Source organism: Manacus candei, unplaced genomic scaffold, assembly GCF_025592945.1.
Source record: "Manacus candei isolate 608988 ecotype Guabito, Panama unplaced genomic scaffold, ASM2559294v1 h1tg000057l, whole genome shotgun sequence".
In the NCBI taxonomy this organism is placed as follows: Eukaryota; Metazoa; Chordata; class Aves; order Passeriformes; family Pipridae; genus Manacus; species Manacus candei.
This window is the reverse complement of record NW_026138105.1, coordinates 7569539-7590762: the sequence shown is the minus strand read 5'-3', so window position 1 is coordinate 7590762 and position 21224 is coordinate 7569539. Positions and strand designations below refer to the sequence as shown.

The window sequence follows — 21224 nt, the reverse complement described above, 5'->3', positions numbered from 1 at the left end:
CCGACTGCCCCCAAAATTCATTGTCCCACCAGTAAAAGACACCGATAAAACATCGCCAAGAAAGGCCAAGGAAGGCCAGACATTGAAATTACAGATACAAACATTAAAATAAATTAATCAGGGAAGCTACAAGTCACACGGGTGTACCCACGCTCTGCCTGCGCAATCGCAGCGTCTTTGTCGTTGGATTTCACACCCAGAAAATCTGGGGATAAAGTTAAAAAGCTGCACGGACCAAGGCAGCTGAACCCCTGGGCAGCTGTGCCAGCGCAAGGTGTATCTTGCTGGTATTCCAGTAAGGAATAACATCACCTTTGCAGTCTGTGGGAAGAGCTTCGGAACCCTCTGCACGTTTAGTGACTAAAATAAATTCTGTCTCAGTTGGAGAAATGCTCTGAACAGCTTCAGGCTGCGACAGAGGACGACTGAGGTGCTCCCTGTACATTTATCACTCCTCCAAGTCAGTTTTCCTCCGTGCTCAGGTGCCAGCCTGGAGCATTCCCCATTAATATCTAGGCTATGTATAGTACCAGATTTTGTACCATAATACATTTGTTGCATTTGTATGTTAAACCCAAAAATTAGCTTTGCAGCTGCTTGGGAAAAAATACGTAACTACAAATTCTGAGTAAAGTCCTCAGGAAACAATTGATCATAAGCTACAGAACATTGTGCAGCTAAATCTGGAGATAGACTTTACATGCCTGAATAGAAAAAAATACAAAAGGAAAAGACAGTTATCTGACCTATAGAGAGAATAAAAAATAAGAAATAAGTCAGATAATAAAACCATTTTGCTCTAATACACAGCAAACATTCCTGCCCAGCCACTCCGACGATGATATTTCCAGGCAGGATCTGAACAGTGGAGAAGAAAGAATAGATTTAATTCTACAAATCTTCTCCTACATCTGCTGGATTTTCACCTGCTAAAATTGCATCAGCACCCCGGGAACTCCCAGCAGGAACTTTGAGGTGACTGAAAATTGGTGTCACTGAGCTGGTTTTACTCCCCTTTGGCTGCCAAAGGGGCAACAGCAGTGGAGAACGTGTGAAAACAGTGACATTCCGTGTCTCATTCCATCATTGCTCTGAACTGCTGCGTGTACTTGGACAGCTCCTCGGTCCGATCCCGAAGTTCCCTCGTGGCGTCGGCGTTGGGATATTTTATGGCAGCGTTTTTGGTGGCCAGAGCCAGGTTCTTCAGGAGGCTGCAGAACCGGCTGCTGCTGTGGAGGACGTCGCTCCGGGCATCCCTTTCCTGAGTCTCCTGGCACAGAGAATCCACCAGCTTCTGTCCCACCATGATGATCAGTTTGCTGTGGGATATGAACACTTCGGGGGGCTGGTTGTTGCTCAGGCTGTTGGTGAACACCCCGATGGCCTTGTGCAGGGCAGCGAAACACAGCCTGCAGTGCTCGGGGAGAGGGATTTTCTTGGCACAGTCCTGCTTGCTTTGAGTTCCAGCCTTTTTTGCAGTTGGCAAAGCCTGGAGAAAGGTTTAAAAAAACATTCATCTCGGTGTCACACACTGATTGTTTCTTTAGTTGCTCCAGCCTAAATTCTTAGTTCATACTCTCCAAATTGCCCCAGCCCAGGAGCTTTTACAATAATTTCTCTTCCCATAAAGTATTGGAAATTCTCCCAATTGCCTTTTTGCCCCTAAATACGATTTTAATAATGGATAGCACACAAAGTGCTGCAGCCAAACACCAACCCTTTACACATTCTGGACTTGAAGCTTTCAGATAGTACAAAACATTGATCTTTAATGGGCTTAATCGGGGTTATGAATGATTAAAATGGACAAAACAAGAGTCAATTTTGTACCAGTGCATGACAAGATATTTTGAAATACTAGTCCTCACAGCCTTATCCCAAATGATGCACAAAGGCAAGAAAATAAATAGTATGATGTTGAACTGGAGGGGTTCATTATGTTTGAGGAAAATAAATGTTTTTCACAATTTTCAGCAGTAATTCTAAGATTGAGTTCTGGGAAATGAACAATGAAAAGCAAATAGATTATGGATAGAGATGTGTGTCTGAATGCTTTGAATTTTGGCAAGCACAGAAATCAGGGACTAGAAGTCCTCATAAATAATAGTTTTCAAAATCAGAAATACCTTCAGTTTTGAATCTGTGCTCTTCTTTGTTACTTCTTTACCTGAAATGATTTTCTGTGCCTGTTATAAATTAAAATGAAAGCAAAGTTGAAATGACTTACAAAAAGATTTAAATATAAATATGTTTTTCTCTTATTTCATGAGGAAACAACTACTTGCTCTGCAGCCTTCATGTTAGGGACAACAATGGTACATTTATTAGAAAAAACTGTAGTTTTTTTCCTACTAAAAATATAGTGTCTCCTCCTGCAAGATCTAAGACTGAAAGCAACATGAACAAAATAACCTTTCCTAAATCCTAAGGACACGCCAACATTTCTTTGTGAAACCAAGAGAGATGTTCTTGGTAGATATTTCAGTAGTTCTAAGGAGCATGGTTCTAACAAACATCCAGAATGATTCTAACAAATAAATTTGATAATTCACAGTAAGAGTTTGATTTGTTACAGCAAAATTTTCTATGAAAACATGCACCTCAAGTTAGAAAGTAACATTTCTTGTCCAGTCATGTCAGAGCCAAACACAATGAACTGGCAAGAAGAGAACTAAAAGGCAAAGGAGAAGACAGGATTTGCAAACCCCCAGCTAAAACCTGTCTCCCAAATGAATTTAAACAGATTATAAAGATGTTTTGTTGGTGCTGGCTGGATAAATTCTCAAACTCCAGTTCTCTTTATGGATTAAAATGATTCTCATTCCACATGTGCCACCCAGCACTGGAAAAAAATCCTGAGTTCAATCTGGAAAATGGGAAATTGTTCAAACTGAATCTGGCATTGATGCAAAGGTAAAATAGTGGTAATAGCTTAATATCTGCAAACAATGAAGAACACAGAAAGTAAAGCCCAGTTTTACTGACCTGCAACTGCACATAATCACAATCCTCAGTGGCATTTTCCTCCTGTTTCTCCAAAGGCACCCGACTCTGGCTGGGTTTGTCAGGAGCGTTTCTCTGGAGCGACTCTATTTCTATTCTTCTTGGCACTGGGATTTGTTTTGCCATTTTGCATTCTGGGCTCCCTTTTGGTTGCTTTATTTCTTGTTCCTTGTCATTCTTTCTGAAGAGCAGCTTCCCATTGGCGATGATGATGGACACAAACCTCTTGATGTCGTCGGGAACCGTGCGGGCCACCATGACGAAGCGGTCGAGGTCATCTGGGTTGTTCTGGGGGCTCCTGAGGACCAAGGCCTCGAGTGACCAGTTGCAGTTGTTTAGAGCTTCCCTTGTCTCTGTTAAAATTTGGAAGGAGTTCAGAAGGATCTCTAACTGCTTTTTAATCCTGGTCTGAAGGTTGCTATCAGTCAGGTGAGAGGCGTTTCCCTTTATGGCTTGGGCAAAGGCCAGGAATTCTCCCAGGGACACCTTGATGTGATCCACGGCTCTGTGGATTTCCTCAATGCTCTTCTCCAGGTGTTCCTGCAATCGCCACTTACTGCTCACAAAGATCATTAAACTTGCAACTGAGCTGGACACGCTGTGCTGCAGCCTGGTCAGGGTCTCTATGGCTACTTCAAGGCCCATTTTGATTTCTTTGCCAGGCTCTTCCGATGATGAGGACGTAGAAAACAACTCAGCAGATGAGCTGGAGGATGTGGAGAGTGTGCTGCTCCTGCTGTCCACACTAGAAACAGATGAGATGTCTCGTCCTAATTTGGCACCTCTGGGGAGCTTTGGAGAAGCACCGTGTGCTTGTTCTCCAGAGCTGTCACTGTTGTTTTCCATCTCTTTCTTGGACTGCCCAGGGGTGGGCAAACCTTTTGGAATATCATAAACATTCCCTTCAGAGATCTGACTCTCAGCCTTTGGAGCCAGGAGACTCGGGGGTACATCACAGCTACTGCTCTGTGGCAAAAGGAGCACATCCCGTGAGGATGGAACGTCATAAAGAGGGATATCTGGAAGTGTTAATTTCTGTTGTGTCGGTGGGATATTGTATAATTGTGGATTTACAACCTTGGCTTCAGCATTTGTTGTTGGCACCTTGTACCTGGCTGGTGGGATATCATACAGCACCTGGTTCTCCAAGGAGTGGCCAGAAGGGTGCTGTTTTAATCCTGATTTTTCAGGTGATACTGGAATATCATAAATCCATTCTGACTTCCGAGGATTTGGCAAAGTATTGTACTGGCCCCAGCACTTTTTTTGAGATTTGTTTTCTGAAGCATCAGTTTCTCTTTTGGGAGGGACGTCATACAACTGCAACAGAGCACAGAGGGCTTATCAACCACGAGCACAGAGGGTTTATAAACCACCCTTGTTTATAAAGCAAGAAGTAAGAAACAAAACTGAATTCTCAGAGCACATAAATGTGTACAACTCCACTGATGTCAGTGGAGCTACACCACGAAAGGGCTGGCCCGTGTTTTTTATTTTCTAAAATGCACAAGCTACACATGTAGAAGGTAAAATATTTTGAGCACAGGTGATTAGATCATACTGCAGTGTCCCCAGCCAGGGACATCTGTAGGCACTTGATTTTTTTCCCATTCATGTGCATACCCTGTCAAAAAATAAATAACCAGCAGACATCACTGACTCTTCTCAAATACTTTCAATTAATTTAAATTTTTGCTTGATACAGGTTTGCTAAGATGGGAACAGAGTTTATCCAGTGCCTTAAAAATATGTCTGTCTACAGCTGAAGTCCAATTTGGAAAAGGCAAATGCAGGAGTACTTCTTGTGTAATAAAATCCAGACTAACACTAACATTTAAGGAAAGATCCTACCTGCATGAAGCACATCCACGGGGGGAATGCAAGGAACTACAGGAATGTGCAGCAACGAGAAATAACTGAAAGTTGTTATATAATACAGATTTTAGGAAAAAACTAACCAGGTCAGGCTTCCCCATTTGTGGAAAATGTGCATGAGAAGGGGAGGCAAGGAATGACAAGGGTGTTTCAGGCCAACTCTAGAATTTTCCAAATTGCCTGTGAACAAAGAATTCTAAGAAAATTTGATTTTGGAAGCAATGATAAACCATGATCTCTGAAAGGAAATCTGGTCCCAGGCTGGTGCAGCTGGTTGGTACAATTCCTAACAGCCATGGAAATGTTGGGAATGCCAGCTTAGATGAGCAGTTGCTCATGTGCCAATTCCCCAGTCCTGGGTGGCACCACTCTGGCTGTCACTGCTGAACAGGCTCTGTGCAAGACTGGCTTCTGCAGCCCTGAACCTACAGCACTGCTCTTTAAACCCACAAAACCAGGGAGCCTCAGATTCCCTGTGCTGGAATGGTCCTGCTCCTCAGCCCTAGGCACTAAGGAGCCTGTCAAAATCCTCTTGGATCCTAAAGCCATTCAGGAAACCTGAAATACTTGGCACTCAACTAATAGAAAGTTTCCATTGAGGCGTTTTCTTAGTTGTGAAATTTCAGATCAGGATGGTGCTTGGCAAACACAGGGGGAGAGGTGGGAAATCTGCCCCTCTGCCCAAGGTGGGTGTCACGGCACTGACGGATTGTTCTCTTGGGTCCAACAAATCTTACTTACATTGCCTGCTGGTGAGTCTTTCTGGATCCCAGCTCCTGCCTTTTCTGGGCTGGATGGGATGTTGTAAAGCTGCTCCTGCTCTGCCTGGAAGTTCTCGGTGTGTCTGACTGGCACGGAGCCCTTCCGTGCAGTGGGTGGAGTGGCATCGCTCTGGGAACAGGGGAAAAAAAAAACCTGGTTGATTTTGATTCTTTTTAGATCTCATTGAATACTCTGGTGGAATCAAAGGCTTGTGGGAGTAGCTCCTGGTTTGGACAGCGTGGGTCACCCTCAGCCTGCAGGGGAGCTGCTGGAGCCTTCCCGCAGTGCTGGGTGGGAGGACGAGCCAGCCACCACTGGCACACCTGGCTTTGGGTCTGAGCAGGAATCACCCACTTACACAAGGAGCTAACTCCAGAAAATATGTGGATAACTTGATAACAATGGAGTGGGCTTCATCCTGCCCTGCCAGCTGCTGCCAAGATAAAGTGCGTGGGGAGGGTCCATGGATGTGCTCCAGTCCCACCCACACCTTGCATGGGAGGTGACAGGGCTGGGGCCTGGTGTTTGTCCCATCCCAGTGACCCGAGGGATTGAGGGAATGTGACATTCACTCTCCTCAGGGAAGCACAGCAGGACCAAGAGCAGGATGATGCAACAGGACACTTCAGTGGTGGATGTGATCCTCCTGATCACAAATCCATGGGATATTCTTCCCCAGGAGGTGGGTGGGGTGGGTGACATTGAGGTTTTTTTTTGAACACGCACTTGTGACTCTTCTGTAAACACCCTGAAATCATCCTGATCAAATGACACAGACACAAAGCACATTTCCTCATGGATTCCAAGCAGAGAGGGTGACCCTCTGATACTGAGAATTCTGTAGGACATCAGTAGTGTCAATCTCTCTGCCTTGTAATCCAGCAAGAAATGCCTTAATAATGGTAAAACTGAAAGTGTTCATTAGAAGCATACCAAATTTAGGACCAGTTTCTCTGAATTTCGAAGAAACTCGAGAGAACTGCTTTAGGTTTTGAGCTAAAAATGAATTATCTTCTTCCCAATTTTACAAAAAGCGAACAGGGAGGTACTGGAATTTGCCTCAACATCTACTCTGAGGTTCTACAGAGTCCCAGCTGCAGGGAGAGCACCACGGCAGGACCCACCTGTGTGAGCAGGGACTCCCGGCGCTGTGTAGAGGGAACGTCGTACACCTCACTCCTGATGTTTGGGGCTGAAGCCCGGCAGGCTCTCGGGAGAGTGAACAGGTGCTTGGAGGGGGAGAAAAACAATAATGAGAATGCTGCAGTGAGCAGGAAGCTCAGGACATCTTTGGAAACTCATTTAACTGGATAGGCCACTGTTGCAGTAATCACTCTTAAGTGATTAAAAACCTTCAGCTCTTCACTGAAGCCGAGGTGGGAACTGAGCTTAGAAGCAGGTGGCATTCTTCCCTCATAATTCTCCTTTGCCAGCATTTCTGCTGTATTTCAGGTGAGATAAGAACTGGCACATACAAATCAAAGACAATCTGCCTGAGTAACCATGGGAGGGAAAAGATTTGGAGGAAATCCAGCTTCGCTTATCACTTAAATCTTTAGACTAACCAAAAGCAGAACCACTGAAAAAGGAAGTGGGGAAATTTCTGCTTCTCCAGGCACACAGAGCCATGGGGTCAAGCCATATTTAGTGTAAGAGCAGCAAATAGGTGCGGGCTGAGCATTATTCTGTAGTTATGAAAGACTGACTCATTTGGAAGGACTAAACCTTGATGTCCTGTTCAGCTCCATAAACAGGGAAGTCTGATATGAGAATTACATTATTGATCTGTAGTCGAATTCTCCTGTTTGCTTAAAACATAATTTGAGAAGGCATGACCACATCTGTGGGATAATTAGTTAAGGTCCCAAAGTATGAATGTTGAGTAGGATTTTTTTTTTATAAAATCAGTTTTGTTCCCTCAGCCTGTCTTTAGCTTGGCTGTCCTCATCTAGGTTATAAATGGTCCTTTCCAAACCCTTGACCCACAAAAACATCACTGCAGATGAGATGTTACAATAATCATTTAAAATTGGAGGTAGCGATCTCCATCATGTGAGTGTTGTAGCAAAGTAATTTAGGGGAAATATGGTAGAGGAACTAGACTTCGCCCTTACAACTGCCTGTTTCAGCTTTGTGAAAGCTCTTAACTCTCATCTGAAGAAAGGGGAGGAGGAGTGAAGATAAATCCCCTTAGTGCTCTATGAAACAGAATCACAGAATCACTGAGTGGTTTGGGTTGGAAGGGACCTTAAAGGCTGTCCAGTTACACCTCCTGCCATAGCAGGGACACCTTCCACTATCCCAGGTTGCTCCAAGCCCCATCCAGCCTGGTCTTGGACACTTTCTGGGGTGGGGCAGCCACAGCTTCTCTGGGCAACCTGTGCCAGGACCTGGTGATCACCTTTACCTGCAAACAGAGGCGTAAAAGAGACTTCCCTGAGCAGAAAGGGTAAAAGACAAGAGGTATCAAGAAAGCCATCCTTAGCCCAGCTCTGTTTTCAGGTGGACAAATCTCACTATACAGCAAAAAGGAAACTCACTGGATATCACATCTTACTACTTTTTAAAGTCCTTTCAGTGACAGTAAAACACGAAGGTGCCCTGTGTGTCAGGCAGCAGCAACGAGGCTTCTCTGTGGGCTCTGAGGGATTTTGTTTTGTTTTATTGTTTTCAATCACAGTGGCTTTACCCAGCTGCTCAGAGGACAGCTGACTATGCCAGGAGCTTTGCCAGTTGTCCCACAGGCTCTGTGTGGGGCGGTCCGAGTGCTGCAGTTCATCCTGGCCTTTCACAGGCTGCTCTCCCTGAGCCTTCCCTGCATCTGGGCATGGGTTGTGACCACCACAGTGCAGTTGGTGTGGGAACAGCTGGGACACTGTGCAAGAGACAGCTCAGCTCTGAACTTCTAGATCATAAATGCAGGCTGGGACATTTCCTTTTCATTCTCGGTTAGAGTAGACAAAGCTTAGGTGTATAAACTCAGGAGATGAGAGGAAGAGCCAAGGAGCTCTTCTGTTGGGCCATCCATTCAGAAAATGAGTAGATGAACATTTTCCACCTGATTTGCTGGCACAACATGGAAAATTTGTCCCAATCTCGCATTCAGTTTGCAAATGGCTCCTTTAGGATCAGGAATGTGGAGAAATCAGATCACAGTAAGTGCAAAAAGGTCCTTTGCAGCTCTTAGCTTGAGCTAGCAGTTGTGGGAACTGCACACAAGGTCTGCACTGCAGCTGCAGTGCTGAAAATTAGGTTTCAGTCATCAGGGTTGCACCGAGTTTGTCTGTTTTCCAGCACCCATCTGCCACACAGCAGGAAGCAGCATCTTGGTTTCCATGACTTGCCTCCCAGCACAGTGGGAGGGAAGGTGGCCCCATAAATCAAATGATCATTAAATCAGCCTAAAAGACTGTATATCTCAGGGCTGAATTTCCTTCCTTTTCCTTTTTCAATTAGCATTTCTAACATGATTTTCCTACACAGAATAAAGAGCCACCCAGGGCTGAAGTGCTCATGGAACTGAACAAAAACTTGCACTTGAATTTTGTACTCACTTGCTCTATTTACCTTTCATTATAAAACAGTCCCCATTTATTTTTTCCTGAAGAAAGCACAAGTTTTTGATCTTAAGACACTTGATGCAGTATGTATATGTTCCATGTGCAGATGGATGTAAAGACCCCACATGTGCCCAGGGGACTCTGGATGGCCACATGCTGTGAACAATCAGAGGAGAAAGTTCTGTGTCTTGTTATTTTAACTTCGGGGAAGGTTTGTAAATAATTTCTAGATTCTCCCAAAGAAATGGTATATTCTTTGCTTCCTGCCCTATTTTACAGCTGCTTTAAACTGTCAAAAAAGTGAGGGACTACAGAATATAGAGACTCTCATATGTTGCCCAGAGCAGTGTTTCTCACATAATGCTATAAACTGCAGTAGAATTGATGGGAGTTTCCTAAACACCATCATTCTTTTGCTGCAAATTCCACTGAAAAGCTCAGGCTGACGGCCTTTGTTGTTTTCCCACTCCCAATGGTTGTTTCAATAATAACATCTGTTACTTTCAGGGATGTTTGCCTTACCTGGTGTGTGGAGCTTTTGGTCCTCTCACTGAGCAGCTGCGCAGCCAAGGCTGGCACCTGATATATGGCTTGGGCAGGCGTGGCAGAGAGCCTGCCTGGGGGTTTGACCCACCCCTCCATCTTCTCGTAGGTGGACGACACCACGGTGGGTTTGGGGCCGGAGGGAACCTGGTAGATGTTTTGTTGGCCCGCTGGCAGCTCCGTGGGGTCGCTCCGGGTGGAAGGAAGCAGCAGGATGGTGGGAGAGAGCAGCTGGAGGCGGTTGGCGGGGGCCAGGCCCTGCCTGCCATGCAGGGAGCACTTCCACCAGCCCTCGCTGCCGAGGACGTGCTGGTCCAGCACGGTCAGGATGTCTCCCTTGCGGAAGGCCAGCTCGTCCGAGCACTCGGCCTTGTTGTCGTAGAGCGCCTTGGCCAGGGTGTTCTGGGGACACAGAGAACACCAGCATTGCACTGTTACACCCACAGCAGTGGTCACTGGGTTCTGCTTTGGTGTTTATCCCCACCTCGATTTCGATTTAGTTCAAGCACAGCCGTTATCATATCAAACCACCTTCCTCAGAGCACTGGTCTCAGGAGTTAAACTTCTGCCTGTGCAAACTTTAGCCTGTGCCTGCTACGTTCAGTGCATAAAGAAATAGATAATAATAACTAAACAACAAGGTCATGGGTTCAATCTCCTGTTCAGTCCTCTGTTCAATCCCCTGTATGGGCCATTCACTTAAGAGTTGGACTCAATGATCCTTGTGGGTCCTTTCCAACTCAGAATGTTCTGTGATTCTGTGATAGTACTACAATATATTTCTTCAGCACCTTTTTCCCACAAAGCTCTTGAAGAGCGCTGCTAATGTTCATTATTTAGACTTATTATATTAGACATATATATATGAGACTTATAAGCTAAAACACAAGAAGTTCCACCTCAACATGAAGAAGAACTTCTTTCCGTGGAGGGTTTGGCAGAGCATTGGAACAGCTGCTTTGGGAGAGTGGAGAGTCTCCCTCTCTGGAGACATTCCAAACCCACCTGGATGTGTTCCTGTGTTGCCTGCTTCAGTTGACTCTGCCTGGGCAGGGGAATTGGAGTGGATCATCTCCAGAGGTCCCTTCCAACCCTAATGATTCTGTGATTCTATGATTACTGATGAACATTCCTATATGAAAAATAGATGTTTTTCCCGTTGTCATTCTGTGAATTCTCCATTCCACCCTCTGCCATGGGCAGTGACACCTGCCACTATTCCAGGTTGCTCCAAGCCCCATCCAACCTGACCTTGAACACTTGCAGGGATGGGGCAGCCACAGCTTCTCTGGGCAACCTGTTCCAGGGCCCCACCAGCCTCACAGGGAGCAAATCCTTCCTGATATCTAATCAAAAACCTCCTCTCTGTCAGTTTGAAGATGGCACTTAAAAAAAATGAGAAGTACTAACAGCAGGTGGCTTTAGTCACCTGAGGCGTTTGTGCAAAGGTTAGAGAAAGCTGTGGATGTAGTTGTTTTCAGTACAAGATAGAATTTGCTTTCAGCTCCAAAATGGGACTGTCTGCTTCCCAGGCAGAGGGACACTGGCTGTGTCTCAGTGTGAGTTTATCAGAAAGTGCAAGTAATGCCCAAAGAGATAGCACCCAAATAGGAAATGTGATGCCTTGTATTTTTGTCCAGAGCATTTGCTGTAAAGCAACAGCTGGCTCGAAGCTGCAGCAGAAGAACCCCAATTTGTCAGCTCAGCTGGTGAGAAGGGCCCGTTGTTGGCTGCACACGAGCCGTGGTCGGGGTGGCCACGAACAATGGCCTGTTTGTGAGCTGTGGGCTCGTCCCTCAGCAGCTGCCAGGGGTGGACAACAGCCCCTTTTACCTTGTGTCCCAGCCTGGTTTTAGCCTTGAACATGGGAGTCCCCCTTCTGCTTGGACAGTGCCAAATGTTGCAGTCAGGCCCCCAGGAATCCCACCACGAGCACAGCCTGGGCTTCACACGTCGTTGCAATTGTGGAAAAAAAAAAAAAGGAAAACATCCAACTTTTCCTATTATTCATCAACACTTTGAGATTCTTGTTGTTGGATGGTGTACAGACACAATAAAAAGCAGCCCCTGTTCTTCATCCCTGAGGAGGATGGGCAGAGGAACTCTCCCCCTTTTCCAACGTGAAGAGCCTTATCCAGGCACACGCAGGAAATGGGTGGCGGGGCAGGAAGCCTGAACTCGGGAGTGGAGCCTGGCACAAACAAGGCTGTCCTTCCTAATTGCACCAACACAAACAAGAGGAAGATTTGTTTCACTGCGTGGTTTTAAAAGGTATCTAAATGTTGACATTTCCCCAGCTAAGTCTTTCCCGTGGCAGTAGCACACTCAAAACATTGCTGGGCCTAATGCTTTAATCAAACAATGTATGAAACCACACATCTATTTTCAAATCTCATTTCTTTTAGAGCAACTGTGCATCCAGGCCAGAAGTACCAATTCACATCTAGTCTGCTAGTGGTAAGAAATAGAGTTACTTCTTAGTAACACAGGATGCCATCCCTGTTCCAGTTTGCCTTCCAAAGATACCTCATTTTTCAAGACAACTTCTCCCAGCCAATTGATTTTGTGATCACAACAACAGGAGGAGAAATTCTATAGACAACATTTCCAGGAGGTGAGTGCTTGATATGACTGCACAGATTGCTAAGGTCCACCAAGTCTGTCTCCAGTGGTGTGGAGTGAGGTTATCTGTACTCCAGGCTCTGGATCATCTAATGTGGGGCTGTTTGCCAGAAATCCAGCCCTATCTACACTCTCAGCTCTCTGGGACATGTGTGAGGGATCACTGTGGCAGCCCCTTCCTATCGTAAGCAGAAGCATCTCTGACCTGCCAGTGACTATAAACAAGAACTGAATTCCCAGGATCACAGAGACCTTTGGGGATGCTCAGCTCAGAGGAGGCCGTGCTTTGGGGGCAGTGAGATCTGCATTTTTTCCCTGTTAGCCAGAGGAAACTGTCTGTCCAACGTGTCACCCACAATGTACTAGCCAGGGCCAGCTGGGTGGAGCTCTGTGGTATTTTATGTGACCTTGTTAATGTGTCCTTACAATAACCAACGTGTAATAAGCACTAAAGCAACACAGATGAGATCAAAGTGTTTTTCCTCCTTTGACATTTGTTGTTTCATCCTCTTCAGCAGCGCTGAAAACACTCTCCTAAGACAAAGAACATCCTAAAAGGCAGTTCTTGCCCCATGAGAGACCACCTTGGCTGTGACTTTTCTCTCACTGAGCAGATTTTAATGAGATGATGACAGAGCACAGACCTAGAAAACAGAGGTTGTGTTCCCTGCAGCCCCTTCCCGAGGCTTTGTGCCCCCTCCAGAGCCATGACTGCCCAAGGGCAATGCAAATGTGTCACACACTGAAGGGATTTACTGTGCAGGTCCCTGGAAACAGCTTCAGTTAAAAAGTTTATGTGTAGCTGGAAGTGTGTCTCTTTTATTGGAGTGTGGATCAGATGTTAAAGAGACTAATTCCTCCTAAAAACTGGACTGTTCACACCTTTACTGTTTGCATACCCTTTTCCAGCCGTGCTCCCCTATAAAACCTAACAGCCCTTGAGAGTCATCGAAGTGAAAGCTGTTAACTCATGTTTATTAATGGAGAGAGGGGAAATTTAATTAAGAGGCAGTGAAGATGACCAGTGTGCAATTCTATAATATAAAATTCTATACCATCCAAATGGGAATGCTCACAGACTGACTCTATGTACACAACAGGAAAAAACACCTCAGTGCTACCAGGATCTCCTGATCCCTCTCCTATCCCAAGCCCAATCCTCAGCCTATAGTACTATGCAACAGAAAAAAAAAATCCTTATAAAACATATGCAAATGTTGCTAGAAAAATCCAAGTGATACCCAGTGATGTGTACCAAGTGATAATTTCAGCATCCTACCTGCAAGCCTGACACAATAATTTCTCTATTCCCTCTTCCCACTCAGTTTGTGTTTGGAAATGTCAATTTATCACCACAGATTATTTCACATGATACACAGGTAGGGCACTGCTTCACAGCATTTCAAATAAAACAATGTTTTTCATTTATTGTCTTAAATTTGCTTCTTGAAAAACCTACTGAAATAATGTAAATAAAGAGACAGCTTTAATCATGGGAGGTTTTGTGTGGATCAAGGTAATTATTTCTCAGCTGCATTTTGCACATAAATACATGTGTAAGCACTTTTACTGCAGGAAAACGGGACTTAAAATATTTGAGGGGGAAGAGACACAGCTAAAGGCGTCGGGTTGTGTTTGCTAAACAGTTCTGTTCGTGCATCAGTGACACCTCTGACATGTTTACAGAGCGGCTTCCAGTTAATCTCTTCATCTCCCAACAAAGCTGGAGGAATAAACATTCTCCATCGTCCATTAGCTGGGAACGGGCTTCCCAGAGAATTCCCTTTTAAACAGCAAGCGACTTCGAGTCAGTTCAGTTTTGTCCAGTTAATTGTAGAGAGTTCCCATCGTCAACCTCCCCAGGAAAAAGGAGAATTTACCTTAAGTGATCAGGTCTTTCTCTACATGCAGGTGCCTCCCTGTGGCCACGGGGCTGCACGTCCCTCTGATGTGCAGCGTTTCCTCTGACTTGCAGAAAGTCCTTCTGCTGCATTTTTTGGTTTGTTTATGTATTTTGGAAAATAAACGTTCAGGTCACACAGAAGTTTTGTGTGAGCTGCAATGAGGAACCGTTGTCAGGACTTGCTTTTATTGCCTACCCAACAGTTAATTGATTTTGGGAGGGTGGAACCAGGTGCGAACCAGCAGGTTTTAAATTCTCAAATGGTCAAATCGGTTCTTGATAAAATAAAGAGCCACTTTGAAAATTCAAGCAGGACCACTTAGAAATCCTGCAGCTTCCCCCAAGTCAGTGCTCCACGTACAGTGGCAAATACAAGCCGGTTCTGTTAATTTTCCCCAAACTCTTTTTTCTCCACAAATCTAGTTAATCAAATTCTGGCTGTGTTAAAATCAACAGAGCTGGCAAGTGCACACAGGATTTCACACCGTTCACAGCATTTTTGCATCTGTGGTCTTATGGCCAAGTTCAAGAGAAAATAAACTGCCATTTCCTGATGTTTCAAACCCTGACTCTGTGTGTAGTTCTGGGATTTGGGTCCTCCTACTATCCAAAGGTTTTTGCCCATATGCTCCCAATTACTTTGCTTTTTAAACCTTTATGTATCTTAATTACATTTTACCACAACATTTACTTCCAAACATGGATTTACAGACACAGAAAGTTCTGATGAGTACAAGTTTTCTCCTGTTCCTCAGAAATAGGTGCTTCACAGCCACTCCTTAGAGCAAGGTCCTTGCCCTCCTTCTTCCCCCTTGCTCAGGGAACACACAAAAAATTCTTGGGGCACGTTGCCAGGAGCAAACTGCATGTTTTTCATTGGCAGGGACTGCTGTGTGTTCCTCTCCTGGGTGCACAGATGTGACAGGATAGTGTCCTTGCATCCCATCTGACCCGTGGTGGAGTTTCTGCCCATTTCCTGGATGAGGCAGAAGGGACAGCAAGAGGAGAGGTGGGGGTGGGTGTTTTCTGATTCATAATGAATCAGCAGCAGCATCACAACTCCCAAATGCTGTGGCTTCCTGCATCTCTCTCGCTGCAGTTATCTGCCCCCCAAATCAGTTCTTTTTTTAACACTTTGGACAATGCTGCAATGGTAGTATCGCTGAATGAATTAACTAACTAAATCGAACAGATTAATAAACAAGTTATTTCCGAATAAATATTGCTGGCACGGCAGTATTTCTCTGGGAAAAGGAGCGGCTGGTTTTCCACCTGCCCTAATCACTGGTGTCCGTCGCCGCTCCCGGGTGGCAGCTGGACGTTCCCCTTTCCCTGTCATTAGCACGGGACACATGGTGACAGTGCAGACCCTTCCCGAGCCACAGCTGCCAGGGATCAGCTGTGACAGGGGGAGTCATTTAGTTGTGTGACAGCCAAAGCACAAAGCCAAGGCTGGGGGTCCCTGAGCCGTGGGGGAGTCTGGGCAAAAACACTGACATACAACTGCAAAATGGATTTGATCCATCCACCTATTCCCCCCTCCTCCCAGGGGACAACAGTATTTCCTAAAAATGAGCACTGCCACCACTCCTTTCCTCCTTTGAGCTTCACTTCTCGTTGCAAACAGCACTGCAGGACGTGGCCAGTCGTTATCCTAGAGAGCACAGGCTTTCCCAGGCTCACGTAGCTCCTATTGCAATTACTTGACGTTTTTCTTATCACAGCATGACTCAAATTGTTGAAACATTTCCATTACCTCTTTTCTAGGAATCAATGCTAAAAACATAATCTTTTTCTAGATAAAGTCCAGCTCAAGTGTTAGTCATTTAACCTCCTTGTTTCCAGGAAAATAGGGAAATGGCCAGTCAGGGTCATTCAGGATAACTTTGTAATAAGGCATATTATGCATGGTAGAAACCTTTACCCTCCTTAGCCATATTGTTCTTGATAAAGCATTTCTTTCTCAGTTTTACTTGGACAATATTTTAAAAATTAAGCCCACGTGCTCTGTTAGTGATGTGCAAATCAGATGAACACGATCACAAAGGGACCCTGCCAGATGCAGATTTTACACTACAAATGAAATCAGTAAAGTCATTAAATTAACTGCAACAGAAAGAAAATAATCCAGTACTTACATTGACCTTCATTTTGCTGCCTCTTATTTCTCTGCTAGTCCATCACCTGAGGAGGAGGAGGATGATCTCCCCCAGCCCGGCCAGTGGGTCAGGCAGCACTGGAGGGTCTGGCTGGAAGCCTGGAGGGGGAAGGCTCAGCCTCTGGCACCTCCTGCTCACTGGGAGCCCCAGGAAAGGGGCTCTGGGGGATGGAGGGAGCTCATTACGTAGCAGATTTATCTGCAGGGAGCCACTGGGCTGCAGCTGGTGACGGTGCAGGACACACAGACATCCTTCCTGCAGGCACCCCCGGGAAGTGCCTTCCCTGCTCTGAAGAGAAAACCCAGGGCAGCAAGGCTGGACCAGAAAAAAGTATTGGATTTGGAAGCATTTTTGCAGCAGTATTTTTTACTCCTGGGTTTTTTGTTTGAGTTTGTTGGTTTGGGTTTTGTTGTTGGTTTTTTTTTTTTTTTAAACTTCAGAGTGGTTTGAGATTTGATACACTTTGCAATTTTCCTGTTCAGGTCTCTAGAAAACTTAGCACATCCCTTTTGTGGTTAAGGAAAACCCTGCAAAGCAACCTCACCCTACAGAGGCAGAAAACCCCGGGAGGAAGGCTAAACATGACCTGCAGCTGAAGGGTTTTGTTTCTTTGATTATTTTAAAAAAATCCTTTAATATTATTAAACTATAATGCTATTTAAAATTATTCGTGGTTGCCGTTTGCTCAGCAGGAGTTCAGTCCAGGTCACACTTATGCAAATGCACAGGTTTTACCACTTTGGACTTGTGAATGTCTTGGGGTTTGCAAACTTTTACTGGTTTTTCTTTTGTGCATGCTGCCTTTTCTTTGACAAAAGCCTTTTCCTTCCTCTTTCCACAGTAGCTTCAAGATGAAATTAGACACTTACTCCCAAAGCCACAATCACTTCACTAGAAAAGACTTTTGCATCTTGGAGAGAAAATGCTGAATTGAAAATGCTTTCTCAACAAAATCTACACCTCTTGGCTGGGAGCAGGGCAGCAGCTGATGCAGCTGCCCAAAGGAGAAAAAATTCCTGGCATGAACCATCCCATTTGAATGTCTTTGGGGTTTTTCTTTTCTTTCCTTTTTTTTTTTTTTTTTTTTTAGTATTAAAACCAACAGTTTTTCTCCTTCAAACAGTCCACGCAGATGATAAAGAACCATTCAACCTCTCCAACCCTCCCAGGGAACAATTTCTTCCTAATATCCCAACTAACCCTACTCTCTGTCAGTTTGAAGCCATTTCCCCTTGTCCTGTCACTGCAGGCCCCTGTAAATAGTCTCTCTCCATCTTTCCTGAAGCTCTTTCAGGTCCTGGAAGGCCACAATTAGGTCACCCCAAAGCTTCTCCTCTCCAGGCTGAACAATCCCAACTCTCTCAGCCTTCCCTCCCAGCAGAGCTGCTCCATCCCTCTGATCATCTTGGTGCCTCCTCTGGACTTGCTCCAACAGCTCCATGTCCTTATTTTGGGGACCCCAGAGCTGGAGGCAGCTCTGCAGGTGGGGCCTCACCAGGGAAGAGCAGAGAGGCAGAGAATCCATGCCATTCCTCACACACGTGTTTGTGGATGAGATGGGAAGATGCAAAGTGGGCATTTTAAGAGAGACAAACCTCAGATCCACTTCATGTGTGTTTCAAACACTGTGTTTGTCCTCTGGCAGCAGCACAGCCAGTGCTGTCAAACAGCAGGAGCACTATTTCGTGAGCAGCCCGTGGTGCTCACAGTGCTTGAAACTGCAGCAAGGGGTGCAATGCTTCCTGTGCAGCCTTTGCCACATGTGGATGCATAACAACAAAACAAAAACAATGTTTTCTGCCTGCACTCACAGACTGAATCAATTTTTAGAAGGTGGAATAGCTGGGGCACAGGGATAATTGCAAAATGTTGCCATCGCAGTAACACTGCTGAGGGTTGGTGCTTCAAGGAGTCCAGATAATAGAAAAAAGAACCCTTAATGTTTTTGTATTAAGCATAATATTCAAATATTATAATAAACAGTACTGCCAGGGTAGTAGGAACCTTATAAACAGTTCAAAAATGCTGTAGCAGAAATAAGTTTGACTTTTTCAGTTATTACTCAGCTGAAGTTGACTGGGTGTGCTACAGCTGTGTCTAAAGAGCTCAGAACAGAACAGGGAATCATTGATTTACCATTGACAATCCATTTAAGAAAATTGGAAATATCAAACCTAGAAACAGAAAATTTCTCTGTATAGAGATAAAAAATGTCCTGCCTCACTTACTGTGACTCAATGTGAAAAACAGCCCCCTAATCTTTACACACCTCAATGGAAAATTGACTCATGGAGCTCATACTAAGCTTTTCCCCCACACAACATTTTGTATCAAATTTCCAGGAGGCAGCTTATTTACAGCAAACACTGAGATCATAATCCAGGATGAAAATCACAATTTCATTACACTGCTTATTAGACTTGTAGACAGTAGGACAATGAAGGCACTGACTTGGAATCAAGACCTCAGCATTCTCTAACCCTTACAGCTGTAGCAGGGCATTTTAGCTATGTATATATATAAAATTAAACTAGATGTAATATGAATACGCAAATGTAAAAACCCTATATAAATTAGTTCCAGTCTTTCAAAATAAAAATGAAATAGTGCTTCAAAATGTTTTCTGTTTTGCTCAGAACGTAGAGATGCAACTGGTCACTTGGACTGTCACTGAAAGCCTCTGACAATGTAACCATGTCTGCAATGTCACTACAGGATAGCAGTATGACAGGTGGAACCTTGAAATTATATATTTGTAATTTCACAAATGTGGTTATCTAGAGGTATGTGGTATTTAGGAATCCTGCTTTATTCAGAATCCTCTCCAAGAAGACCTTTCTTGCAGTCAATAATTCTGTCACAATGAAAAGCAGAGGGTGACATCAGGTACATGAGCATTCTAAGAGCCTTCTGTCCCCTTGAGATGAGAAATCCAAACACTTCACAGAGTCACAGAATCATTAAGGTCAGAAAAGCCCTCCCAGACCAACGAGTCCAACCTGTGCCCCATCCCCACCTTGCCCCCCAGCCCAGAGCACTGAGTGCCACGTCCACTCGTTCCTTGGACACCTCCAGGGATAGGGACTCCACCACCTCCCTGGGCAGCCCCTTCCCATGCCTGAACACCCTTTCCATGACTAATTCCTCCTGATGTCCAACCTAAACCTGCCCTGTCACAGCTTGAGGCCATTCCTAGGGCCCAGAACTGGACACAGCTCTTGAGGTGTGGCCTCACCGGTGCTACCTCCATCATCATCAAGCATCACACTGAATTCAAACATCAAACCCTTCCCTTGGGCCCCCGTTTCTTACTTGTTCCTGTGCAGAACTCAAAAAACCAGACGTACCGTTGCTGTTCTGTTGACCCCTGTATTTTTATCCATTGTTGTCATTCCCCAGCAGCACCACTTGAGCAATACAGAGAATTACAGCAGGGTGAAGAGACTTCAGCCTTGCACAGGCACCGTGTTCTGGAACTGCGCCTCAGGAGAGCCCATCTGACAGCTCTGCCCCTAACAGCACTTGGGAGCTCGGTGAAAAGATTCTTATGAAAGATAATTTCTGTGACAACAGAGAAGATAAAAAAAAAGGACAGAACGCAAACCAGAAAAACCCAACTGGTGACCAGAAGTGAGAAAAAAAGTCTGCCTGCAAGTGGAATTTTCCTTGGTCTATCTGTCACTACTAACTTGTCGCAATTAACCGCAGTGGGAAGTCTCACCCCTCTTTTGCTACGTGTTCCTGTGTTTCCTCTTTTAGCAATGCAATGAATACCAGGCAGTGGTACCACAGGGAGCTGCACAGGGCTTGATAACAACACGGCTGCCACAGTGGTGGAAATCCAGGATTTTGAGGCCAACAGTTTTCATGGCTTTCGAAGTAGTTTCTGCTTTCATGGCACCGACAGTTTTTTGCCATGAAGGGGCTTTGGGGAAGCTGGGTGTGTTCCCAGCCCCACCTGGGTGGATGCTGATCCTCCTGCCTGCACCACAGCTCCAACAGGCCTGGGAAATGCACTGCTCCCTCCCCAGTGACCTGCTCAGGGAGCAGAGCAGTTGTGCTGCAGCACATCTGAAGGGTCCCCTACGGCCACACCGAGAATTTCCCAGCCTGAACCACAATTACCTTCACTACTTTTACTTTGGTTTTTCCTGGGATTCAGTCTCACAGGGCAGCTCTGGTGGAAAAACAGCCTCTGTGTCCAGGAAGTGAGAAATGTTTATCCCAGAGCAGTACTTCCCCTTAAACAGAAAGTTTGATGCCTAACTCCAGAAGTGGTCTCTTAGGAAGGACTACCCCTTAGAGCCAGATGCCAGTTCCTGACTGCCAAATCAGCATCCCAAGGAATGCTAGTGGCTGAAAGCTACAAAAAGAAATGATTTGTCTCCAGAGTTTTTTTTGGCTTTCACATTGGCACAGCTCACATGTTATCTGTGGCATCACCTTGCCATATTTCCACAGGAGCTTATTCTGAGGAGAGGTGAAAATAGGTTACACATCAGATGGATACAGTGGACCTTTAGACAATGATGGAGACCTTCCTGACGTGGTAAATTCCAAGTGTGACAGTGCTTCTCTGAGCAGAGCAGCTGGGATGTCTTTACCAAGAGGTACAGACTGTGAAACTCATGAAAGGCAACTGGAACTGTAATTATCAAATACAGCTTTGAGGGGTGAAGCTCCTCTGACCGCAGGAGGGAGCAGGAGCCCATGAGGAATGGGCACTCAAGATACTTCCAGACTTCCACACTGGAAAGATCTTTTCAGCTTATGTTGGAAGGGACCTTAAAGCTCATC

At 45.2% G+C, this 21224-nt stretch overlaps 1 protein-coding gene across 1 annotated transcript; it reads right to left on the bottom strand.

The window, feature by feature from the left end:
• Positions 1 to 55: 55 nt before the first annotated feature.
• On the bottom strand, positions 56 to 20428 carry CASS4 (Cas scaffold protein family member 4). The gene is made up of 7 exons (XM_051803353.1): positions 19775 to 20428; positions 9723 to 10145; positions 6765 to 6869; positions 5620 to 5769; positions 2986 to 4323; positions 2127 to 2186; positions 56 to 1489 (listed from the first exon to the last, which is right to left on the bottom strand). Exons 1-7 carry the CDS (start codon positions 19817 to 19819, stop codon positions 1076 to 1078), a joined length of 2535 nt encoding a protein of 844 aa, XP_051659313.1. The 5' UTR covers positions 19820 to 20428; the 3' UTR covers positions 56 to 1075.
• Positions 20429 to 21224: the final 796 nt, after the last annotated feature.

Coding starts and splice junctions, on each gene's coding strand:
- CASS4 (XM_051803353.1), bottom strand. CDS start 19,819: ATGACAACAATGGATAAAAATACAGGGGTCAACAGAACAGCAACG. Junction 10,146..19,774: donor GGGTCAACAGAACAGCAACG/GTACGTCTGGTT, acceptor CTGTGTCCCCAG/AACACCCTGGCCAAGGCGCT. Junction 5,770..6,764: donor GGGAGTCCCTGCTCACACAG/GTGGGTCCTGCC, acceptor CCCTGTTCCCAG/AGCGATGCCACTCCACCCAC.